The sequence below is a fragment of the Podarcis tiliguerta genome (assembly GCF_965153285.1).
Source record: "Podarcis tiliguerta genome assembly, chromosome: 11".
In the NCBI taxonomy this organism is placed as follows: domain Eukaryota; kingdom Metazoa; phylum Chordata; class Lepidosauria; order Squamata; family Lacertidae; genus Podarcis; species Podarcis tiliguerta.
The window spans coordinates 33,949,262-33,976,123 of NC_139544.1; the positions used below are offsets into that span (position 1 = coordinate 33,949,262).

The window sequence follows — 26,862 nt, forward strand, 5'->3', positions numbered from 1 at the left end:
AGCATGCCTTTTATATTGGATTTTAATCTCAGGAATGTAAAAAGACCAGTATTCTTTCTTTTAAAAACTCAATTAGCAAAACTGGCCAAAGAATCCCCCCCCCTTTGCAACCAGCCCCCCCCCTACACTTCTCACCCAATTGATTTTTTTTCTCTTTGGTGTGGTATGTTTTCTCACCAATTTCAGTTGGTGATTTTGTTGGACTTTTCTACATTGTAGGAAGGAGCAGAAATTAGATGCATTAACTCATTTGTTTTTATAAAGCTTGAGCCCAGTTTTAGGCTTTTAGATAATAGCAGAAAGCGAAAACTCTCTTGGGGCACTTTAAAGATGTATTATGACAAAAGCTTTTGTGAACTGGAGTCCACATCATCAGATGTCTTGAAGATTTATCCTCTTCATACACAGGGTTGATATCTAGGACATTACTAAAGTGACATGCTAACCAGTGGAGGTGGTTTGGTAGTTATGGGACCAGTGCCAAAGAAGGCATCATAAACAAAGCCATTTGAGTGACTACAGGTACCATTGTGCCCCCAAAATCTGATATACTGGGGCTACAGGATGTTTGTACCACTGAAGCTGCAGTGCTGGAGGTGCCATTGGGTGAATGGGGGGCATGAGCAGTTTGTACAGCTAACAACCATGTTTTAGTACTTAGAACCTGAACGGGGAGGCTGAGGCCCTCCGAAGAATGCTGGACTTCCATAATTCCTGACTACTCACCATGCTGGCCAGGGTTTATGGAAGTTGGAATTAAACCTAGGGGAGGCCACAGGCTCCCCAGTTCTGATTAAGAAGGAATTTCTGGCAGAGGCTGATTAAAATCAGAATGCATGTCTGAAAAACGATAGATATACTGGGCATATTAATATACTGGGCATATCAAGAAGTCAATAAAGAACACATTTGAGGTGATCTTGAAGCTAAAACAGTGCTTTTTTCTGGGGATACTAAAGGGTCCCCAAAATGTTAAAAGCATAGCTGTCAACTTTTCCCTTTTCTTGTGAGGAATCCTATTGGGAATAAGGGAATTTCCCTTAAAAAAAGGAAAAAGTTGACAACTATGGTTAAAAGTGTGTTGCTTACTGTAACAACTTCATGGTGAGTACCAGTTAATAATTATTATTATAAAGCAGTGTAAAACATAATGCTAGTTAAAAGGTCCAGTGTTTTCTGTCATTCTTAGGGACGAGCTTAACACTGAACCTTTGACAGCAGGTATTAGAAAGACAGAAATTGAGTTAGTTCTCAAGCGGCCATGGAGGCGGTGCCTGGGGTTTCACAGGTCAGTCTGAAATCAGAGCAGCCAAACCCTTTCCCATAATGACACCCAAAGCCTCAAGGAACAATTGTGGTGTGCATACTTAGTGGGTTTTAATAATGTGGGCATTGATTATGAGCAGTGGTGGTGAATTTGCCATTGGAAAAGCATATTTTAAAGGACTCCAGAATTTGAAGACTGAGAAGAACTTGCACAAACTAAAAATGAGGACAATGCCTGCTTAAACTAAATGAGGAAAAGGGAAGAGCTCACTCTTAAGGGGGGGGGGGATAGAATAAAGCTCTAGAGGAAAATTCACAGAGTTTCTGAAAGGGCAAGTACTTTCTCACTAACATTATTTGAGTGTTCCAATCCCTGGGCTCCTTAGGGAGGAAGTTGGGCTTTCAACTGAACTGAATGAAATACATAGTGAAATACAAATGCCACAAAATTCCAAATTCTACAGAAAATTTCAGAAGACATTTCCTGTTGCCATGACATAAGAAAAATGAGAGATGCACACAAGTTTTATCTTGTGAACTGTCCTGAGATTTAGGGGCAGTATGCAAATTAATAAATAATAAAATAATAAATAATAAAATCATTCAAGTGTGTCAAGAGAAAAATAGAAAGAACAGTTCTGTGACCAGAGAGCTCTAGAAACTGCACCCAAAAGTGCTCTGCAAAGGCACATATATGAAGAATTGTGTGGAACTGTATAAAAGACACAGAAAAAAAATAGGGAAATGCAGGACCAGTCTTCCTGTACATTTAATAGCTGTACATAGGAACTTCAAGGTTTAAAAAAGCATTACTGTTAAAGATGGGTAGAAGATCATTAAGCTGCAAGCTCTTGATCATCAAGCTGCAAGAAGCCTATCCCAGCAGCAAAAATTGAAAATAAGGAACTTGCAGCTTTCATTATAGAAATTCACCTGCTTAGCATAACTCGCTATTTTTCTCCTGTTCACTTCATGTTCAGTCTGGATAAGATCTTCCAGACATCAAGAACTTCCCAGACACATTTGGTGTCCTTATCCACAGAGCACCAACATAAAATCCAAGTATCACAACTCAGTTCTGTTAGAAAAAGATATACTGTACTGAGACAATGCACATGCTGACTTCACTAGGTTGGACCTAGATCAAGTCTACTCACTATCGCAGGGTTTGCCATGTTTTGTCTGTTCCTACAAAAACAGTGGTGTAGTGGAGCCAGGAGCAGGTGCCAACAAGGCACTGGCACTTATTTCATGGCAGGGACAATGATGTCATCTCCAGGATTGCTATTTGCCAATCCAAACATATACAAAGAATAAAAATTAACAGCAAAAGATATTAAAACACGTCAACACCTATGCATCTGGATAGGCTTGCCTAAACAAAAATAGTTCAACATTTAATTCTAACACTGGCCAGCCTGATGCCTATGGGAAGCCCGTAAGTAGCAGAAGACTGCAACAGCACTCTGCACACTTGTGATGATTCCCAGCAGCTCAGAGGCATACTATCGCCAACAGCAGAGGTCAAACACTGCCATAATGGTTGGTAACAGTTGATAGCCCTGTCCACAAATTTTCACTAAACCTCATTTAAAGCCATCCAAGTTGGTGGCTGTCACTAAATCTTATGGGAGCAAATTTTATAGTTGAGTACAGTGGTACCTCGGGTTAAGTACTTAATTCGTTCCAGAGGTCCGTTCTTAACCTGAAACTGTTCTTAACCTGAAGCACCACTTTAGCTAATGGGGCCTCCTGCTGCCGCCACACCGCCATAGCACGATTTCTGTTCTCATCCTGAAGCAAAGTTCTTAACCTGAGGTAATATTTCTGGGTTAGCGGAGTCTGTAACCTGAAGTGTATGTAACCCGAGGTACCACTGAATGTACTGTGCAAATAAGTTGTTTCTTTTGTCTGTCCTGAATTTTCAAACATTCCATTTCATTGGATGGACCTTGATTCTAATTGTATGAGAGCAGTAGAAAAACTTTTCCTTCTCTATCCCCCCGCCCCCCCCCCGGACACCATACATAATCTTATACACCTCTATCATGTTTTCTCTTACTCTCAGCATTGTTGGTTGGATCATCCACATCTATTTTATTTATTTATTCTATTCATATTCCCCCCTTACACCCCAAGGAGCTTGTAGACACTCAAATAGTGTAATAGGATTTACCCTTTCGGAAGCCATGCTGATTCTCCTTCAGCAAGACTTGTTCTTCTATAGGCATGGCAACTTTGTCTTTAACAATGCTTTCTACTAGTTTGTTTGGAACAGAATTTAAGCTAACCAGCCCGTAAGTGGTTGATTAGATTAACATACTTGGCTAAGGGTTCAACTGCCATCAAAAGCAATTATTTATTATGACCCACTAAAATGACAAAAAATAGAAAGCAACCATCTCAGTCCTCCAGTCCTCTTCAGTGTATGCAAAGTGGGAGCAGGGCTGAGAAAAAACCTGGCTTGGCACTGCCACCGTTAGTCAAAAAATGCTTACTGTGATATAGTATTATTTGTTGTTATATGGATTTGGCTGGTGCACATTCCATTTAAAGCACACCCACCCACAACCCAGATCCTGGGAGCCTTTGTTTAAGGGTGCTGGGAATACAGTGGTACCTCGGGTTAAGAACTTAGTTCGTTCTGGAGGTCCGTTCTTAACCTGAAAGTGTTCTTAACCTGAGGTACCACTTTAGCTAATGGGGCCGCCGCACCGCTGGAGCATTCTTTCTGTTTTCATCCTGAAGCAAAGTTCTTAACCTGAGGTACTATTTCTGGGTTAGTGGAGTCTGTAACCCGAGGTACCACTGTAGTAGCTCTGAAAGGGGTAAACTGCAGTTCCCACAACTCTTTGCAGCCGGCGGTGGATGTGCTTTAAATGCATGGTGTGTCCCCAGCCTTTGTGGGAATGGCAAGTGGGCAGGGAACATGTCATGCTCTGTTTGTGTCCTTCCCATGGGCCAGTGTAAGAACATGATGCTGGAGCAGCAACAGGTGGGCTTGGGATCTTCTCTATCATCACACCCCTGCCGAAGCCAACCAAAAAAGCCTCAGCGTGGACCAGAATTGCTTGAACTCTGACCAGTGGCTCAGCCTCCTCTGTTGTTTTATCCCCCCCGCCCCCGCCGCCGCGGCTTCCCTCCACACCTGTTGGAAAAAGTCGCCTTCTTAAAACCTGCTTTGTTGATGCCTTTCCATCCGGAAGGCTCCCCAGGGGGCCTTACTACATTAAGATATCCCTGGGTGCGGTGTGGGGATACCCCGCTTCTACACCGCCGCCCCCCCCCCCTCAGACGCACAGCATTCCCCGACTCGCCCGCCCACCCTCCGAGCCTCGGCGCCGGCCTCTGCCCCATAAGCTGGGCCTCCATCCCTCCCTCCCTCGCTCCTCCGCCCCGCCCCTCTCGAATCCTGCACATCCGCCTCTCCGCGCCTGCTCACTCCCTTCGCCAGGGAAGTCGGCCGTTCCTGCGCCGCCCGTGTTGTGCCGAGCCGCGGTGCGCGCGCCTTGGCCGGCAACCTGGCGCATGCGCCCCTTGGAGCTGGCTGGCTGAGCTCGCCTCTGTGTAGAGAGGGCGAAGGAGAGGGGACAGAGTTAGAGCAGGACGAGGACGAGGAGGAGGAGTTGTTGTGCCGTGAAGGGAAGGGCGGCGCGCGGCGGCGGCGGCGGTTCCCTCTTTCTCCCCACCCCCATTTCCCGGTGGCTGTGTCGGACGGGGCCGGGCCGAGTCAGCGAGATGGTCATGGCGTACTTTGTGGAGAGTTTCTGGGTGAGGAGCTGTGGGGTTTTTTGGGCTTCCCTTCCTCCCCCCCCCCCCGCTCTCCTTTCCTCAGGGGCCGGACCGTGTCACGCACAATGGAAAAGAAGCGCGGGGAGGGAGAAGAGGCGACCCGGCGGCAGCGGCGCCTCTGCCTCTTCTCCTTCCCGGCTCTTGCGCCACCTTCGGGGCAGGGTTCGGGCCTGCCGTGGCGACGGGTTGGGATACGGGGGGCGCTGCGAAGTGCGGCGGCCTCGGCTTTTACCTCACGGGCCGCTCCGGGGCCAGTGCCAGCGCCTGCTGCTGGGTGGGGGGGGGGGGCGGGAGCGAGCGAGGCCGGCATGAGGGGACGCCTGGCTTGTGTGGCTTATCCCAGGCCAATGCCCTTGTGTGGCTCCTGTGCTGAGGGTACCAGCCTTCCCCGGCTGTCTCTTTCCCTGGGTGGGAAGGAAGTCCAGGGCACCTGTTGCTTTGCCCCGAGAGGAGGGTGGCGGGGGGGGGGTGGCGGCTTAAAATGTGCCCTCCTGTCCCCGAGGGGCGTCTTTCGAGGCGGCGGCGGGACGGGGCCAGGCTGCTGGGTGAGGTTGTTTACTTTTCCTCTTCTTCACTCTCGCTGACAAAACCCTAGAAACTGAAGCTTCTTCGCTCAGTGGAAGTTTACTCGGGATCCTCCTTCCCTTGACTCTTCTACTAAATGCCACTGGTGAATCTTCAGTGTCTTGTGGAATCCGAAACTACTCCATTGTAGTGCTGCTTTTTTTAAAGGTCTTGTTTATGTTTGTTTTTTTAAAAAAAGCAAGACGAGGTCTTTATTTATGACTTAACATGGAGATCCTACCAATCCATTATATATAAAACTTCTTAGCAAAGGAACCAAAGAGATGAAGTAATGATAGGAACCTCAAGTCACTGTCTGGACATTGAATTTTTATGTGCTTATTACATGACTTTTGTGTTAAGTGGTTAGAGGTTTTCAACAGTATGTAGTAGAATCAACATAATCACCTAACTACAGAGCAAACCTGGTTTGGGTTTTTTAAAAATATCCTCTATACGTGCTTTCTTTCAGAGACACTATGTTAGTGTACCTGTGCTTTCCAGGAATGAAACTGTATACAAGAACATACAGCTTGTGCTCTTTTTCTCTGCCTCTTCTGCACTTCATGATTCAGAAGAACAGCAAGCTAGTAGTTTCATGTAATGATTTAAATAGCATGGATAGGTTACTAATAAAACAATTAGATGTTGCCTTGGAATATCTGCAATCTTAAAAGTGTCACAAAATTTTTGTCCGTATAAAGTTTCTAAGAATGCTCATTCAGCTTTGATTTCCTTAAATTGGATTTGCTTTTCTCTGAAAGCTCAGAGTCCCAGTGAATTGCTGCTTAGGAATTTTGTGAATTAGTACCCAATTGTGGTTGCTGTCTGCCATTTACCTTTATGGGACTTACTTCTGAGTAGACATGTATGAATTTGCAGGAGAAGTGACAGAATCCTTACATGCTTACTCAAGTGAAAGTCCATCTGAATTCATTGTGGTGTACGCTGTAGTAAGTGTGCGCAGGATTTCAACCTTAGATATCTTGGGGCATTTTGAGACAAGAAATGTGACCAACTGTTTCAGAATCAACTGAAATGTTGATTATGGCTTTATAAATGGCTGATTGTATTTCAAATGACATCTTTTGAAGGAAGTATCTGTTACAGATATTGGTAGTATATTTGGGGTGGCAGTTTTGCAGTTATCTGTACGTTCATTATGTCCATGATCTAGTCCTTTTATGATATAAAAGTCAGAATATATAAGCTATTGTTTCCTCATACTTATTGCCTGTATTTTCTGTTCCTGTATTTTACAGTTGGGTGGTGGTGGTGACTGGGTGTTTTTTTTTTAAGAGTGTGAAATATGTGGCAATTGTTGGCCATTGCTGGAGAAGAATATACTGCCATTACTGAAAACCTACATACCTTCTTGGTGTCAGGAACAGTTACCTTCTTGGTGTCAGGAACAGATAATGCTAATAACTTAATTATTAGGTTTAACAAATAAAGGTTTAACTGAATCCAGGTTTAACTGGTGTCAATTTCAAGGGGAAAACACTGGCAAGTGAATGTTTCTAATTTTGATGAGACTAAAGGCCTATTTAAAAGTAGATCATGAATACAACTTTGTAATGGAACGTTTGAACTGACTCCATAGAAAAGCATTCTGTATGAGGTATTGTGGCCATGATGTTGAGTGAAAATATTTGTTTCTTATAGATGAAATCTACCTTCACTATATTTTCCCTAGAAACATTTCTAAAAACAGAAACTCTGCTCCAAACTCTAGGGTACACCAAGTGGTTGAGTGCTTATTAGTTTCAAAACAAAATGACACAACCTTGATGGCAGAAAGTGAGAAGGAATTAAAGAACCTTTTATTGAGGGTGAAAGAGGAGAGCGCAAAATATGGTCTGAAGCTCAACATCAAAAAAACAAAGATCATGGCCACTGGTCCCATCACCTCCTGGCAAATAGAAGGGGAAGAAATGGAGGCAGTGAGAGATTTTACTTTCTTGGGCTCCATGATCACTGCAGATGGCGACAGCAGCCACGAAATTAAGAGACGCCTGCTTCTTGGGAGGAAAGCAATGACAAACCTAGACAGCATCTTAAAAAGTAGAGACATCACCTTGCCAACAAAGGTCCGTATAGTAAAAGCTATGGTTTTCCCAGTAGTGATGTATGGAAGTGAGAGCTGGACCATAAAGAAGACTGATCGCCGAAGAATTGATGCTTTTGAATTATGGTGCTGGAGGAGACTCTTGAGAGTCCCATGGACTGCAAGAAGATCAAACCTATCCATTCTGAAGGAAATCAGCCCTGAGTGCTCACTGGAAGGACAGATCGTGAAGCTGAGTCTCCAATACTTTGGCCACCTCATGAGAAGAGAAGACTCCCTGGAAAAGACCCTGATGTTGGGAAAGATGGAGGGCACAAGGAGAAGGGGACGACAGAGGACGAGATGGTTGGATAGTGTCTTCGAAGCTACAGACATGAGTCTGACCAAACTGCGGGAGGCGGTGGAGGACAGAAGTGCCTGGTGTGCTCTGGTCCATGGGGTCACGAAGAGTCGGACACAACTAAACGACTAAACAACAACAAAGGTTGAGAAAAGCTGATCTAATCACTAGAATACAATATTTCTGTCAGTTGTAAAAGAAAGCAAAAAGCAAATGAAGGGCAGAGGAGGAGAGGGAATTGACCTATTCAGCACCCCACCTCCTCAGCTGAGTGCCCTCCTCCACTTCATAGCTAAGAGAGTATTGAGTTTGACACTGGCAACTCTCTAGTGCTATGTAACACAGCTGTAGAAGGCCAGCAGGGACAGAAACTCCTGAAATTCACTTTGCCCCAAGGCCTGAAAAGCATTTAAAGGCTCCTATTCTGGGTTCTCGGAATATACTGCAACATTGTGCTGCAGGTCCCTCTTGTTTTTGAAACTCATTAGTGATGGAACAATGATAGAACATTCCTGCATTGCAGGGAGTTGGACTAGATGACCCTTGGGGTCCCTTCCAACTCTACAATTCTATTCTATAAAATGGTTTCAAAGTTATAATTAACTGTTACCCCAGTGACTTTGCCTGAAATGTATATAGGGACACACATACAAAGTATATGATTTTTCACTCACTCTGACACTTGATTTGTCAATGAGGGTAGAAGGTAACAGGGCTAATATAAATAATCCCAAAATTTGCAGAACTGACTGCAACTATTCTGTTAATTACTTTTCATAATAAAATATGTCAGGTCTGATACTTTGGACTATTATATGTCTTTGAGATATATATGCATTACTCTGAAACTTCCTCCCTGGAGAAACTACACTGGCTTTCTCCTTGTCCTTCTGCTGGCAGGTAAAGATATTCTTGTTCCAACAAGTTTTTGGGAATTGACTGCTTTTGATGAAAGGGCTGGTGCTGTGCTGTTTTTATTGTAATTATTTGTATGTTTTAAACAGATTTTATATGTGTATATAGTTTTACTTCTATTAATGTTTAATTGTTTTTTAATTATAGCTTTTAGTTTTGTTTTTAGTGATTCTAGTTTTTACGTAGGTAACCCACTATCAGCCCAACCAATACATCATTCCTAATACAATGAAGGAAATATGCCAGACTGTGATGTGGATTTAATGGGCAGCAAATCCCAATGCACGTACATTGTGTGACTTGGTTGATTTTTGCTGTTTGCTTACAGTGTATAGGTGCCGTGTGTATATAAACTAGTTAAGGCAAAATCCAAATACCAAATTCTATAATACAGTTCATAAATTGGAAAGGGACCTTTAAAAAAACCTGCAAAGAAAGCCCTGACTTGAGCACATCAACACTGGCGCGAAAAGAAAGAAAATAGGTTGATATGTTCATTGCTAATTCTAGCCCACTGCTCAAAAGCATCCCTGAGAGAGAAAACCACCCAGCCATCGAGCAAAGAAGAGCTTGCCAAGACAGGTTATTCTAATGTTGAACATCTCTTGCTGTTAGGAGGTTTCTCTGCATGTTTAATCAAAATCTGCTTCCTTTCAATTTCCACTCACTGTGTCTAGTCCTGCCTTCTGGAGTAACAGTGAACAAGTTTGCTCCATCTTCCACATTGCAACCCTTTAGATAATTGAAAGCAGTTCTAATGTTACTTTTTGATCTTCTCTTCTCGGTGCTGAGTACACCCCTCTCTTTCCACCATTGCTGATAGCTTTTGGTTTCCAGATTCTTCAGTATTTAGGCTGCTTTCTTCTGGACATACTGGATAAGGGATAAAGCTCTCTAGTCTTACTCTGCCAGCTCCAGCAGACTAGTAAATATTTTTGTAGGCTAGTAACTTTTGTGGGCTTATTTGCAGTTGCAATGAACATGCAATTATTGTTCCATTGGAAGAGGTATTTTAATTCATAATTTTTCTAGTTTTATAGGCTGAAAGTAGTAAGGCACTGTTAAGCACTGAGACTTCTAAAATTGGGTTCATGTTTATATAGAAAGGTACTTTGCTTTTTAGTTTAAGTTCCCTGCCCCATTACAGGATAACTTATTTATAACTGATCATTTGTGGTACTGTAAACTCACATCTGGTTTGGTGCTTTAAGACCTTTTGACAGTTCCTGCTGTTTCCCTGTAACAGCCTATTAGTACACTGCATTTTTAAGTACAGAAGAAGGGGAATAGCCATCTTCATATAGGATCAGGAGATCAGATAGTGGAACACTCAAAAAGCTTGCTGTGACCAAATGACTAGACATTTTTCAGATAAAATTGCTTGTATCCGCACTGGCTTCTGAGAGGAATGGGGCTTGGACATTGTTTAGTCAGGTTGTTATGGATCCTTTTAAGCTTGCCTGGCGTGCTCTGGTCCATGGGGTCACGAAGAGTCGGACACGACTGAACGACTAAACAACAACAACAAGAAGAAGCTTGTATTGCATGACTATGTGGACAAGTTGCTTGGAAGGCTGAGACATGTGTGTTCTATAGGGTCTTTCCCATCCTGACAGTTCAGATCAGCTAGAACTGGGTTGGTCATGTGGACAACTCTGAACGATTAGTTCCCACAGTTCTTAAGGAGGCAGTGGTATAATAATAATAATTTATTATTTCTACCCCGCCCATCTGGCTGGGTTTCCCCAGGCACTCTGGTAAAGAAGCTGCATTTGAACCCAACAAATAGTGTACTTACCTCCCAGTTTCCAGTTTGCAAATTTGGAGATTTTGGTGCTGGAATGGGTGATTTCATCCGGGTGATTTTAGAGGACACTTACTGCAAATTTTATGAAAATAGAATGGAGGATATGGCTTGGTATGGCTGTCTATCATGTGAAACCTTATGGTTGTTCAGTGTTTGCAATATTTGATAATTTAAGTTGGTGTTTTCAAGGCCTATTCAGATTCTGGGAAGTTTATCTATATATGCATTTACTGAAGAGAAATTAATGACTTGTTTAGCCCTTGGATGCTAGTAGTCAGTATAATATGGCTTATGCCATGGAGTATGAAACCAGCCTTCAACTTCCAGATGTTTTGGACTAGAATGCTTACAGTGCTTGTTGGAGCTGATTGGAGTTGTAGTCCCAAACACCTGAAGAGCATTGGGTTGGAGAAGGCTAATCTAAGCAGTGAAATATTGCCTGTGAATTTGTGACTTACTTCTGAATAGAAATGTTTAGGATTGCCCTATTAAATGTTCTATTCCAACGCATTCAAAGCTTTATGTGTAAATTGTTTTTAAGTACTTGCAAAAATGTAAAGACTGTGGCATGAACTTCTTTTACATTATGCAGACTGAGATGAAATAAGAATTTTAGCTTCATTTTTTTACTTGACCTGCACAGGCAATCAGGTAACATTCATGTGTCTTTGCAGTTTTATTTTATCCCCAATGAGAAATCAGGAAAATATATAGAAGTACATTCTTTAACACTTCCTGAGAAACATTAATTACAACTCTGAAAAGCCACTTCCGAACCTGAGCAGGAGGTGGGGTTGCAGGCTTCACGCTCACCCCATGTGAGCGGGGGCTGGTTTCAGCCCCCGTGAGAGCAGGGGAATCCCGGCCGCGTTGTTCTCGGGTGGCTGGGCGAAAATGATTTTCAGAAAGGCAGTTGACTTGATGTGGCATATCTTTAGTGACTTTGAGGAACTTAAGGCTTCTTACCCAAATGTCACCATTATTTGGGCCTCGTTGATGGAGAGGCGGGTTTGGAGAGATTGCGGGTGCCCGATAGCCATAAATAGGGCTAGGAAAGCCTTGGATTGGGCGGTGGTGCGTAGAGTGGCAGCCCTGGGTGGGAGGGTCATTGACCACCCGGGCATATGTTTCAACTGCGAGGCCCTCTACCGGCTTGATGGCGTGCATCTTTCGGATGCTGGAAATGATATTTGGCTGATGGATATAGCAAAGGGGATAAGGGATTGGTTTCAGGCATGAGAGTATTGGCGGCGAGCGATTGCTCGTGTGGCGGTTAGGCATTGGTAAGAAGGGGTTAAGAGGATGTGTGTGGGGGGGGGGAGAAACGCCATCACCTCCCTCCAGTGAATGAAGGGTGGTCCGATAAAGGACTCCAGGGGGCGTGGCCCTGTCTGAAGCCTATGGAGGTGTGGGCCAAAGGCACGCCCCCGAGCGGTGACCCAGGGGAGCTCTTAGTTGACGTGCCTCAGCAGGAGACTCCCCCTCTATGGTGTTAACCCTTCCCTTGTCTCCAGCAAATGGGCTGGAGCTGGATAGTCGATAGGACCAATGCCTAAGCCAATGCCTCTCATTCCTGAATTCAATAAAGTTGTGGCCTAATTCGCCCATTTACCCTTAAATTATGGTGTCTCGTGTCTTTATTTATCCTTGGTGGGGGGCGGGAACTCGCCACACAACTGCCAAGCTTGCAGCTTGTAATCGTATTGGTGTCCACTAATTATTACTAATTATTATCCACTGATTATTTGTTTTATGAAACAAAATTTTAATGGGACATTTTCTACGGAAAAATTAAGCTTTGGAAAACGTCCTGCAGTTTTCCCACTTTGCAAAACTTTCCATGGTACATTACTGTTGTAAAACCTGTGACAATCACTCCACAATCCTAATACCCTCTTGCTACAGAATGCTCAATATAAACTGGTAGTCACTTGTATGAGCCAATTTTCCCTGCCTTCCATTTCTCTGCCTTCCATTTTCCTTTTCTCTTTTGCAATTGAAACTCTCAGCCATTAAATCAATAGATTCCCCATTTGAGTGTTGAGAACTACTAACAGAAAATGCAGAAATTGAAGAATTTAGCATAATTGCTCTTTCCAAGGAAAAATGTCAGAAAAGACAGTAGTTTCTGTAGTAGCCAGAGAAGATAGGTACAGTGCTGTAGATACAGAAGACATGTTCTGGTGGTACAGAAAGCAGGGAATTGGTGCCTATCTTGCAGGGCTTCTTGTTTGAGCCACACACTGTCTGAGGACCTAGCATGAATTTGAAAGTTCCATCTTCAGGCAATAAAATGAGTTACTCTGGTATTTTCTCATTTCTGTGCCTTCTGCCCTATAAGTTGTAAAGAGGGTTTTCAGAAACCTTTCCACTACTCTAAATTGGTTGTATCTGATTTTGTGTGTTTATATTATTATTGTCAGAAAACAAAACTGAAAGTATGTCATCTTATTAGCTGTATGGATTTTCCGAAGTTTTCTTATCGAGAAAGGTAGTTGAACATAACAGGCTCCAGCAAATCTACTCTCCAGCTTAATTATGGTGACTAGTCTTCCTTGCTCTGGAAAGTGATTGAGGTGATAATGACTAGGCTCAGGGAGGCTTTTAAGTTTTGCTTCCGTTTGTGATGATTAGATCAAATTCAAAAAGGTATGGAAATACAGGAAACTGAGCCAGTCTCTCTGTAGGAGGAAAGGTTTACTTATTTATGCTAATCCGTTGCAGTAAACAGGAATTACAGTTTAAAAACAAAGTAGAGGGAATGGAGGGTGAAGCTTGATGAGGGTGAAGTTTGAGTCTCTCATTAGGTTAGTAACCTTTTGCAATCACTGGCCATGTCACAGTCAAGCGGGGCCCCTCCCAGGCGAGGAAACAAGCAGGAAAACTGTGGAATGCATTCAAACACATGTGAGGGTTCATCATCATCTAGTCCATCTAGTAGCAGTGAAGGCAGCAAAGAAGACATACTTAGCTGCCTCCATTGCATTCTCTTCTTGCCATCCAGCAGAGCTTTTCTGGACTGTGTGGTGCCTCTTACAGTCTGGCTTGAAGGAGGTGGTAGAACCAATGGTAGCTCGCTGTGACTTGCTTGCAAAGCATTTTGAGAATAAAATAGCTTCAATCCACATGGATCTTAACTCTGCTGTTATGGCAGATGGATCTCAAGGGGTGTCCAGAGCACTGTTTTGGATGAGATTCAGTTAGCAAGGCTTGGATCAGTCACGGCGACCATTTGCACTCTGGACCATTTCTCCTCTTAGCTGATAATAACTAGCAGGGAAGGGACAGCTGACTGCGCCAGGAAGGAGATTAATGTGAGAGGGGGTGGTCCCCGCCGGCTTGAAGGACGCAGTGCCAAAACCACTCCTCAGGAAACCCTCCTTGGATTCAGAACTGGTTGCTAATCTACCCTTATTGGGTAAGGTACTTGAACAGGCGGTTGTGGACCACATCCAGGTGCTCTTGAAGGAAACAGATTTTCTAGATCTAATTCAATAGTTGTTTAGGCCCTGTTTTGGCACAGAAACTATTTTGGTCGCCCTGTATAATGACCTTTGTCAGGAGAGAGATGGGAAAATCTGTCCTTATTAATTCTCCTTGACCTCTCAGCGGCTTTTGATACCATCAACCATGGTATCCTCCTGGAGGGGCTGTCTTGAGTTAGGGGTGGGTGGCACCGCTTCGTGGAGGATCCAGTCCAACAGAGATTCAGGTTCATGTGCTGCCTCCCTTCTCCCACACAGCTGGGAGTACAGAAGATTTTGCTTTTTTGGTAATTAGAGTTTGCTTTGTCATTGTGGTTAGTTTAAAATGGGGAACGTTTTTGAAATAGGGCAAACATCCTGTTGCAAAGTAGTAGGCTACATTCCAGTAAGGGACAGGGTCAGACTCAAAAGTTCATGTGTCACATACAGCCACACACCTTTATCACACACACAGAAAACACAATTCTTCTCTGCTCTGATTTTCTTGCTCCAGATCTTTTTGCAGCGGAAGGTGCTGTAGTTGCACAGCAACATCAGACAATATCAAAAGCCTTTTCCCTCTGGGTTCTCCCTGCTGAACACTATGTTCTGCATCCAGCCCATGGGCCAGGGATCCCTGCTCCCCTGGTTTAAAGCAAGCCAACTTCAAATCATTATTTCTGAAATTGCTTTGTTCAGTTTCACCATAATTTAAGGTTAAATACAAATCTAGGTTTGGACCACATGGCAAGCTGTAGGTACCGGTAATGAAAAGTGGAATATTCAGATGCTTCTTGGCTATGCCAGAGAAGAGAGAGAGAGAGTACCTGAGCCCAAGTATTGCTGCGGCTTCTTTCTGCTTGTGCATGTCATGCTAAGCAATGGTTTAGCATGAAATGTAAACCAGGTAACTCAGTTTTCACATTCAAGGTAGTCAACTTGCAATTCAAATTAGTACATACCAAAAATAAAGAAATGGAAATAGGATAGGGGACAGCGAAGAAAATAATCAAGTAGAACCCGGATACTCTTTTTCTTTGATGTGCTTCCTGTTTTGGCCTAGCACTTTAAATAGTAAAATGTTCTCATAATATTTTCATTTCTGATTAAAATCAAAAGGTGTATTTGGCTGACTCCAACTTTGTTAAACAAATGTTCAGTGTGTTTGAATCAATGCTGTTTTACTCAAAGGAAGTACCATGGGGTTCAGTGGCGCTTACTCCCAGATAGTTATGCATAACATTGCTGTCTTGGAATGCATTACATAAATCGTTGCATTTGCATATAACAGAAAGCCAATAATTTGAGTTTACTAAGCCATGACTTGCCTACCATGCAGCCTCTTTGCAGCCATTTCTCTCCTTTATGCAAACACCTAGCATTTAACTCTTATCCATAACATTCAATTGTGTGCAAATTCAGAAACTCTGGTTAATAGCTTCAAAGCAAGCTAGGATATAAGGCATTCTCCGGGTTCATATCCTGGCTTGTTTTGAGTAGATTGCAAATGAGTTTAGCCTTTTAAGATTCCACATGAACACTTTCATGAAAAACTAGTAGTTCTTCATTTTTGTGAATAAATAGTCTTAGAAAATTCAAATAATTTTATTAGTCAAATTCTGCTCGTTGCCTGTATTTTGTGGTTCTACCAAGAAACATCAATGTAACTATTTTGTAACTAAACTGATATAAAACGTAGTATTCAACTGAGTTTTACTTGGAAAAGATCCACTGAAATTATTATACATAACTAAGTTAGGTCCATTAATTTCATTGGGTCTCTTCTGAGTAAAACCTAGTTGAATACCACATGTAAACCTGGGGCAGTTAAAAATATGAAAGGAGAAGAAAAAACCTGTAGAGCAAATTTCATGTTGAAAGTGGTTGTGGTGGAGGAATTAAGTATACATAAAACTCAAGTTACATCATTATACAATATGTGTATTGATAAATGCATATAATGTGTATCATGGCAGGACTGGATTTCACAGCTGGTTACTAGATAGTAATGCATGGCTTCTAAACCTGGCTATAATTTGTATACTTCTGTAATTTTAATATTTGATTAAGCAAGCAAACCTGAACTTAATCTTAAGTGGTTTCTAGGACCCAGTATGATGTGTAAGTGCTGACAAGTCAGTTGGGAGCACTGGTCATAGTTCTGTTAAATTAAACATACATGTAGATGGCCAATTTTAAAGAAAGCCCAGAACAGTCACATTTGATTTTAAAAGAGGATACTTCCCCAAAATGAGGACATTTGTAAAAAGGAAGCTGAAAGGCAAAGTCAAGTGGACAAAATCACTCAAAAATGCTTGGGAGCTCTTTAAAAGCGCAATGTTAGACGCTCAGCTGGAGTGTATACTGCAGATCAGGAAAGGAAGCATAAGGGCCAAGAAAATGCTGGCACTCTTAACAAGCAGAATCAAAGAAAAGAAAGTATTACTGGCAAGAAGGCGTCCTTAAAAAAATGGAAGTCTTGTCCAGATAAAGAGGATAAAATTCAACACTAACGTAGGCCAAAAAATGTGCTAGCATATAGTAAAGGATACTAAAAAAAGAAAAAAGAATTGGAGGAACACATTGCTAAAAGCCTTAAGTCCAAGAAGTTCTTTAAATCCATTAATAACTATTGGAAACTATTAGGGAAGCAGTTGCACCCTTGGATGTCAAGCAAGTCAAAGATGTGTTAAAAGAGGATAGGTTTGCAGAGAAGCTAAATTCTTTGCATCTGTAGGGCAGATCCCAGTGCCTGAACTTTTGCAGGAAGGAAGGAACAAGAGATGAAGTTCTTGGCCTAATAGACAAAATAAACACTGACAAATTGTCAGGTCTGAATGGCATCCACCCATGTGTTCTGAAAGAAATCAAATGTGAAGTTGCTGAGCAGCTATCAAAAACTGGTAACTTTCCCCATGTTTCCACCCCTGAGAACTGAAAAGCAACCTATGAAACACCAATTTTTAGAAAGGCATAAGAGGGGGTATCTAGAAGGGTGTTCCCTGTGCAAAGAGTTTGCTTCTATCACCCCTTAAAGGTGCTGCTGTCTCTTACATTGTTGTGTTTGAGACTCTAGTTGAAAACATTTATATTCACTCAAGCATTTGCAGTTTGACAGATAGGCTGTGTACACTTCATTAACAACTTATGTACTTCTATTTTAAAGGTTTGCTATCAATTTCTTGCTGTATATATGTTTTTAGGTTTTCAAGGAAGTAGGATTTATAGATAGGGTGATTTACAGAGAAATAAGTAAGTAATCAGTACTGCCTTCTTGTAGTTTATACTTCAAGTATAAAAATACTAGGGACGCGGGTGGTGCTGTGGGTTAAACCACAGAGCCTAGGACTTGCTGATCAGAAGGTCGGCAGTTCGAATCCCTGCGACAGGGTGAGCTTCCGTTGCTCGGTCCCTGCTCCTGCCAACCTAGGAGTTCGAAAGCATGTCAAAGTGCAAGTAGATAAATAGGTACCGCTCCGGCGGGAAGGTAAACGGCGTTTCCGTGCGCAGCTCTGGTTCGCCAGAAGTGGCTTAGTTATGCTGGCCACATGACCCGAAGCTGTACGCCGGCTCCCTCGGCCAATAAAGCGAGATGAGCGCCAAAACCCCAGAGTCAGCCATGACTGGACCTAATGGTCAGGGGTCCCTTTACCTTTTACCTAAAAAAATACTGTGTTATCAGATTTGCTAATGTTAATGTAGAAACTGCAGCTGCTTAAGTTGCTGTATTTACCAAAAGAATAATGGAAGGAAGCTATTCCTTGCTTAGTTACATACTGTAGAAACAAGAATGCTGTTGAAAACTTGCTGCACTGCTAAACAGGAGTTTTAAAGTTCAAATATGCTGCTTGGATAGACAAGGGTGATGCCTTCTATCTTTTCTGCAGAATTTTCATATGGCACTAGGATAGTTAACAAAACAAGGAGTTCCTGTAATGTGTTTCCTGTTATGAACTGATTTTTTGGAAATGCTCTGGTCATTTGATAGTGCTTGCACAGCTACTTTCATTTCCATGTTAGCATTAGAAGTTGTTTTACTTAGTTGATAAAGGGAATAGTCACATTTAATACAAACATTTATTTGTTTTACTTTATAACCTTGGACTTAAAGAATTGCTGTTGGATTCTTGTTCATTAACACTAACAGTTTGTACAGGGTTCTTTATGAACTTCAGGTCATGTACTACACATGCTTCCCAAAGGGCATATGAGGAACATTGGGCTGTACACCTTCACAGAAGGCAAATAGCTCCATGTTTGCAGCATCCTGCCTTGCATTGCATTTTCTGAATTTGTTGTGTGATAAAGTATTGAATCAGGAACACAAGTATTATTGGGTGACATCTCATTTAGAACCTTAACAGAGTAATTTGGGGATGGCTTACAATGGAAAGAGCAAACAAAAATATCAAGCTGAATTCTTTTTCTCAGTTTTCATTATGAGATTACTTTGTGGCAATCCTAACTGATTCATTGTAATCTAGATATATTACAAAAGCTTTCTTAACAGGTTTTAATTTTTAAATGATAGTTAAAAGCCATAGTCAGAAACAAATTATGGTTTAATATGAATGAGCAGCATGCTTTTGTACACAGCTCAAAGTTCTCTCTGTGCTCTTCCCGCACGCCTGCTTATGCACCACCAGGAAGTAAACGAGTCATGATGTCTAAACCTGGGCTTTGGTTTGTTTCTCTCCAAACTACAAGTGATAACCAAAGTTTGTTTTGTTTACTGTTCATGGTTGATTTGGGGGGAAACAAACCACAAGCCTTAGTTCGGATGTCACAACAAGCCACACACAGGCTTGTTTCCTGGTGCTGTATCAACAGAAGGAGTGAGGAAGAAGCAGAGCAGCAATTTTTCAGCAGCACGCTTAGGCATGTTGCACATTCACATTATATCATTGTTAGTTTTTAATAATGGTTTGGTGTGGAGGTTTAATGCCATCGGTCACTATTGTCAGAAGGAACATTTATCTAATTTGGAGCAGGGAAGAACAACACCACGGCCCCCTTTTTACTCTTGGTGTACCATGTTGAACAAGACAGTAATTGCATACTTTTCAATATAGCTAAAAAGGAAACAGCCCCTTTTGAAGCATTTTAGAATGGGACACACCTCTGTTGGAAGTAATAAGTATGCAGAATATTAGAACTGGAACAATTTTTTTTTCCTGCTTCATCTTTTAGTGTAAGAGAAGGGTAGTAGAAGGTGTGGACTACACAAGAGTGATGTAATCCCCATATGAGGGTCCTTTGTGGTCCCTACTATTGTTGCTCCGCATTTCTAAATAAACCACATTATATTAATAGTCCTACTGTGATTTAGTTCCAGATACTTTGTTTCATAGAGTTTGCTTCTAGTGCTTGTGCAACTGGTTGTGGAGTGGCGCTAATGAGTGAACTTCTTCTGTTGTTAATTCTATTATTCATAACTTCAACTAAACCATTTAATTTTTTTTTAATCATAGGGGGAAAGGAACAATGGCTTTGATGTTCTCTATCATAATATGAAACATGGACATGTATCTACAAAAGAACTAGCAGATTTCATAAGAGAAAGGTATGTGTGTTTATTAGCTACTTATTCTGGCATACTTACATAAACCACTGAAGACATCTTTCTGAATACTAGTCAACTACTGTATTACAGTTTAATGGTTTTACGTCATAGTTCTATGCATCTATACTTAGACATAAGCCTCACTGAATTTAGTGAGGCTTAATTTCCAGGTCTGTGTGCATTGGACTGTGGCCCTAATAAATCAAGATAGCTTGGGGAGCCTCCAGTCTGTGCGCCATTATTGCCTCCACCACCCAGAGAACCTGAGAATTACTCACATGCAAAGTCTTAATTCTGCCAGGATTCTTTCTAAGTGTACTGACTGACACTCATCCAGCCTACATTGGTTCAGAACAGTCATGGTCACTCTTGATTCAGATTTAGCAAAGAAATAGACCTGGCTGGTGGTAGCATACTGAGGACCTCAGAACTCAATCTCCTAGTCACTTGTTTCCAAAACATGTGCTACTGGTTGCTAAACTGGTTTATGCTTGCTCTTGGAAATGCAAGGAGGCCCTTCAAAACAAGAAAGAATGGGAGATGGTTTGGTACTCTTTATTTAGTCTGATTGACATCATTCTGTAAATCTTAAAATGCATTCAAATTTGTTAATGAAATACAGAGCTGTAGTTTTTATAAAGAATTTTGTCACTGGGTTATGACCATTTAGAATGGTGAAACTCCATATAGTGGATAATAGTCTCCCTTTTGTAAAGTTCTTATAGAAATGTTTTTAATATAATGTGGATGCTTTAATTTGTTCATGTTTTGATACTTGTATCAGATTTAATTTATTAATATTAAACAAAAAAGAACACTGAAAGTGTTGTCTTTCTGAGAACACTACATAATCAAAACTTTCTCTTCTAGAATTATGCATGTCTAATTTTTGATCCAAGAAATTAGGCATTTTCACTAGGAAATGCAAATTCTGCATTCTAGTCATGAAAATTAGTGTTCATATCAGTGAGTTAATACAAATGTTCCCTCCCTTCAACAGAGGGAGAACATTGGATCCCACCTAAGTTGATTTTGCAGCAATACATTGTCCTTACATAGCTTATTTTTCACATGCTATTTGGGTTTACAGCAAGTGTAATTATAGAGTAGTGTGCAAAGTGGGAAAATGAGCTATTTGGAAAACATCTGTTTGTAGTTTAAAATATGAATTTGATACAATCAATTCAAAAATTAAACAGAATTCGGTATAGAGCAGTATTATAAAAAAAAGGGAAACACTGTATTTTTGTGGTCATAGGTAAATGTTGTAGAGATATCTATAGAAGTATGAACCAGTTTCCAGTAAACAGACAGAGGAATTAAAAAAGCAGAAGTTTGAAGTTTACTAAGGGACTTGAGTATTTTAGTGGAACATGGGGGGAAATGCTTCTAATAAATAAAGCTGCAAAGTTTCAAATAGGATTAGCCGTGCATCGTTCATACCCTTGATCCTCTGTCCCATAATATAGTTCATTGTCATTCGTTTCTTTAAAATATTCTAATTTGTAACTCTTAAGAGTACGAAATCTCTTTCCATGGTTACTTAAAGACACTGTTGCAAGCCCTTTGGTCTTCTGTTAGAATGTTTTTATTTATTATTTAAAATGATTTATAAACTTCTTTGGATTAAAAAAGAAATCTCAGGCAGAGAATATTATCTGGTGTTGTGTGTTTTCCCTTTGGCTGCTAGCACAAAACATGATGTAAACTGTAATTTGAGTCACAAGCTTTGCTCTCATTAGTACAGTCAAAGATATATTGCAGCCATATCACTTTACCCCTCATGTGGAAGAGATGTGGTGGCACTGTGGTGTAAAAACCACTGAGCCTCTTGGGCTTGCTGATCACAAGGTTGGCAGTTCGAATCTGCACAATGGGGTGAGCTCCCATTGTTCTGTCTCGGCTCCTGCCAACCTAGCATACCAGCACAAGTAGATAAATAGGTACTGCTGCAGCAGGAAGGTAAATGGTGTTTCTGTGCGCTCTGGCTTCCATCACAGTGCCCTGTTGCATCAGAACTGGTTTAATCATGCTGGCCACATGAGCTGGAAAAGCTGTCTGCAGACATACGCCGGTTCCCTCAGCCTGAAAGCGGAGATGAGCGCCGTACCCCATAGTCGAATTCAGCTGGACTTAACTGTCCAGCGGTCCTTCACCTTTACCCCTCATATAGGACACTTTCTGCTGTGCTCTGAAATTGTCCAAAAAAAAACCTTTTTATTGCCACTGTAGGACACTTTTTAGATGTTCAAATACATTAAGTAGAATCTAGTGTAGGGGTCAGCAACCTTTTTCAGTTGTGGGCCATTCCACCATCCCTCAGACCTTGTGGGGGGCCGGACTATATTTTTTTTGGGGGGGGGGAAATATGAACGAATTCCTATGCCCCACAAATAACCCAGAGATGCATTTTAAATAAAAGCACACATTCTACTCATATAAAAACACCTGGCAGGCCCCACAAATAACACGCAGATTCATTTTAAATAAAAGGACACATTCCACTCATGTAAAAACACACTGATTCCCAGACCGTCTGTGGGCCAGATTGAGACGGCAATTGGGTGGCATCCAGCCCATGGGCCTTAGGTTGCCTACCCCTGTTATAGTGCTTTAAAAGTAATCTTTCAAAGAAATTTCTCTAATATTTGGAATAAAGTTGCATTGAAACATCAGTGTAATTGCCTTGACCTAGGGATCTCACGTTAGAGTAATTAATCATGCAACAAATCCAAATTAGTTACCATCTCAAGGAATGTATCTGCTAGGTATATCTGGTATTAGATTGTATAGAGAGGCAATTTTGTGAAGCAGTCAATATCAATTTGCAAAGGAGTTCACAAAGGCTTAATAAGAAAGCACATAACATTGTTAGACACCACCCCTTTTGTTTCCTTTTGGACAATGCGGCACAGTGGAGGCTATGGTGTCTTTATGATATACGGTTTATTTACACATACAGTGGTACCTCGGTTTAAGAACAGCCCTGTTTATGAACGATTCTGTTTACAAACTCTGCAAAACCGGAAGTAGTGTCCCGGTTTGCAAACCTTACATCGGTCTAAGAACGGAAGCTGAACGGTGGAAGGGGACCGGTAGCTAGAGGCCTCATTAGGGAAAGCGTGCCTCGATTTAAGAATGGTTTCGGTTTAAGAACGGATTTTCGGAATGGATTAAGTTCATACAACCTGAATTTAGATCAGGCCATCCAACTTTTCATACCAAGTGGGCCTCAGAACTGTGACATGGAACCCATGGGCTGCACACCACCTTGTCACACACACATGGGGGAGGGGTTGACGACCCTCCAGCCCTCATGCTGCCTTCCTAAAGCTGGCTAAGGAAGGCACCAGGCTTTGCGAAGGAGATTTAAGGTTCTGGCAGGGACCTAATGCCCTCCTACCTCCTTCCCAAAGCTGGGAAAGCCCTAACTATGCCTTCCTAAAGCTGGCTAAGGAAGGCACCAGGCTTTGCGAAGGAGATTTAAGGTTCTGGCAGGGACCTAATGCCCTCCCACCTCCTTCCCAAAGCTGGGAAAGCCCTAACTAGGCTTTGAAAAGGGGATAGAAGGACTCTAGCACCCTGTCAGAGCCCTCACACTTTCTTCCCAAAGCCCAGCACCTCACTTACCTGGCTTTGGGAAGGCAGCATGAAGATTGTGAAGGGTAGGGGCATCCAATGCTGCTGATGGCCACGTGTTGGACCACCCTGGTCAATATAGAGGGGTTCAAACCATTATGCTCAAAGAGGGTCTCTTGCTTCTCCCATCAGCACAGCAGCATTTGGGTCCAAAACACAGAAACCAGCCATATTCTTTCTCTTGTCTGTCTGTCTGTCTGTCTGTCTGTCTGTCTGTCTGTCTCTTTCTCTCTCTCTCTCTCTCTCTCTCTCTCTCTCTCTCTCTCCCCCTCTCCCTCTCCCTCTCCCTTTCTCTGTAATTTCAGCCTACATGCTGTCCCTGGATCCCCTTCTTCTTCCTTGTTGCCTCTAACAGACTGAAAAGGATTTCCCTGAGCCTACATTATCCAAACTGAAAACCTAAACCCTTTTTATCTCTGCCCACTAACATACACTGGAGGAGGGGCTCCATCCCCCTTGATAGCAGGCATTGAAAATGTCCTGGTGGCTCAACTTTTGATGAGTCACCACCCGTCTTTGTCCCCCTAATGACCCACACTCAGCTATTCTTCTACCTACTGGTTTATGTGACTCTTAGAAAAAAAAGCACAGCATATTAAGTTAAAACACGTGATTTTAGGCTAGCTTTAGACTAACTTAGGTAGTGGTTTGTTAACAAACAGTGCATTTGTTCATGTGCTCTAAGATTTGTACGTATTTTGGTTTTGGACTGCTGATTGCTGATTGTCTTCTTCCGTTGATAGAGCTACAATAGAAGAGGCATATTCAAGATCCATGACAAAGCTAGCCAAATCAGCAAGCAATTATTCACAGCTTGGGTAAGTTATGATGATTAAAAATAAAATAATTTTGTGCAGGTTCTTGGAGGCTGTTGGAGGAGCTTTTCTGCCTTTCTCTGTATAATATAATACTAATAATTATATTACAGAATTATCTGGAATGTGTGTGGATGTATACAACACTTAAAACTGAGCTCTGTATGTGTGTATATGGCTTTGGGAGCTTACTCCTTTTTTCTTTCTCTTGTGTGTGTTTTCTGAATAAAAACAAAAACCTGTGCATTTAAAGAAAATGCAAAATGTTTGTGTATTTTGCAGGAATTTGCTGAAGCATGATATACTCTATGTATGGTAGAACGTGTTGAATATGGGAATGAAAAGAATCTGTCCTACCTTACAAGGCAATAGCAATTATTATAAGATAAAGTATGTAAAGTGGCTGCTAACTATTAGCCAGGTAGCTGCCACATTCATTCAGTGGAAGGAAATATGTGGATGCAAACCTACTTCCTTTACTGAATTGAATTTGGGCAGCCCTTAGTAGCTTACAAGTTTAACCCATATGTGACTCTCTTTAGTGGAAATTTGACATTTAAATTCCTAGAGGAGTAATATTTTAATAAGTGCTCCATTTGAATGTTAAAAAACCTAAAATATTGATGAGTTCTTCATCTAAACATTTGTAAAAACAATTGAAAGTTATTCACAGAGTAATAACTCCCTGTAATGTCCCTGCCATTCCATTCTGCTATGCCCAAGGCCCCAACTACCTACTAGAGCAGGAGTGCCCAAAGCCCTGGTGGAGCATCATATTTTGCCAAGAATGAGATTTAGGACTACCAGGCCTAAAATTATCTGCAGGAATATGACACAATTGGGACCGAGGCACTGCTTGCCTCAGCTGTGCTTATAAGCTTTTGAACAGGGATGAAAACTTAAAACATTCCTGTTCAGTCAGAGCTCCCACATCTAGAGTAAATTTCTGAATTGGAGAGTATTCCTAATCCTGTTCTTGTTATAGTAAGTGAATTGTTTACTCCTACTAATTACCTTTTTTTTGCTTCTAAACCAAGTAATTTTAAGTGAGTCCTGAATATGCATTGAGCAGTAATAAGAAGCTGTGGTGACATTTGTCAAACCTTGAAATGCAGGACTTAGAAATCCTTATTGGGCCATAGGGAATATATTTTTGTTGGGTCAACAAGATAACAGAATAAAAGTAAACAAAACTAAGACTCAATCAAATATCCTTAGGAGTTGCAATTAAAGAAAACTGTGGTTATTTTTTATTTATTTTTTGCTTTCAGTCTATTTCAGCACTAAAATACCCATTTTCTCTCTTATTTGTAGGACATTTGCACCAGTCTGGGATGTTTTTAAATCATCATCAGAAAAATTAGCAAGCTGTCACTTAGAACTTGTTCGGAAGTTGCAAGAACTAATAAAAGAAGTGCAGAAGTATGGAGATGAACAGCTAAAAGCTCATAAAAAGGTTGTGTATAGTCATTTTAATGCATTTTAATAACTGCAGATGAAAATATTAAATTGGTAGTGTTTAACACACATGTCATATTTAACAGACTAAAGAAGAAGTTTCAGGAACTTTGGAAGCAATGCAAAATATTCAGAATATTACTCAGGCCCTTCAAAAAGCAAAAGAAAACTACAATTCAAAGTGTGTGGAACAGGAACGTTTGAAAAAGGAAGGTGCAACACAGAGAGAAATAGACAAGGTAATGTTTTAAAGGTTTAGCTGCCTTTCTTTATCTAATTGCACAGATAGAAAACATCCATATGACATTGCTGCTTTTAGTGTTTTTCAGCATAAAAAATAAGGATAATCAAAGGATGTCTTCTGCGTAAAACAAACAATAGTATGTTATATAATAGTACAAAGTAAGGTTCTGTTTGCTTATTGAATTAGCTTGTGTCTGCACAGGTGCAACATTTTGAGATTCACTGAGGCTGTAATCCTAACCACCTGATGTAGATGATGAGGGTGGGCCAGGATGCAGCATGGGTTCTTCCCTGCCAGCAGAGAGTAGTGTAGTGTCACTGGGTTAACTTTGCTGTGACAAATGCCCAAACACTGCCTGAGTGGGCAAAGTCTCCCACCAGTGGGGGAAACAGCGTGTTCTGGTGGGATCCACTGCAATTCATGCCACTGTAGATCCCTGAGGAGCTTGATCCTTTGGCTCCTTAACTTGCCAGCCCTGCAACTGGCCCAGCAAAAATACAAAAAGCCGCATCTTCCACCCTGACTGGCAGGTACAGGCAACATTTTGGAGCAGTGGAACCACCACAGCATCCAGTCTTTGACCCCGTTAGGATTGCCCTGCTCAGTTTTGTTCACGTGTTCAGTTATGTGTAACCCCTGCTGAATTTACTGTTAGGAAAACACATTTCCCCCAAAGCACCTTCTATTAGGCTATGTAATATGTCTCAGACTACTAAAAAATAGTTACCATCCATTTAGATGTCTAAATAGATGTCTTAACATGGTCAACATGCAGTAGACTCGGATGCCACAAGCAAGCACGATTACTTTCAGCTTGAAAAGTGTAGCGGCATTTGAATACATAATATATTTGACTTCATAATGTATTTGACTTCAGTTTTCCACTGTTGAAGTGCAAAGGAGAGAATGATTATGGTAAATTCAACT

At 41.5% G+C, this 26,862-nt stretch overlaps 1 protein-coding gene across 2 annotated transcripts in view; it reads left to right on the forward strand.

Annotated features, from left to right (window-relative positions):
* Window positions 1-4,718: 4,718 nt before the first annotated feature.
* The window catches only part of FCHO2 (FCH and mu domain containing endocytic adaptor 2), a 63,900-nt gene continuing 41,756 nt past the window's right edge, over window positions 4,719-26,862 (forward strand). For both annotated transcript variants that reach the window (XM_083403898.1, XM_083403897.1), the window contains exons 1-5: window positions 4,719-5,037; window positions 19,688-19,779; window positions 24,162-24,236; window positions 25,548-25,689; window positions 25,778-25,930. In XM_083403898.1, the coding sequence (XP_083260024.1) occupies window positions 5,005-5,037; window positions 19,688-19,779; window positions 24,162-24,236; window positions 25,548-25,689; window positions 25,778-25,930 (495 nt within the window). In that variant the 5' untranslated portion in view covers window positions 4,719-5,004. The remainder of the gene's footprint in view (window positions 5,038-19,687; window positions 19,780-24,161; window positions 24,237-25,547; window positions 25,690-25,777; window positions 25,931-26,862) is intronic.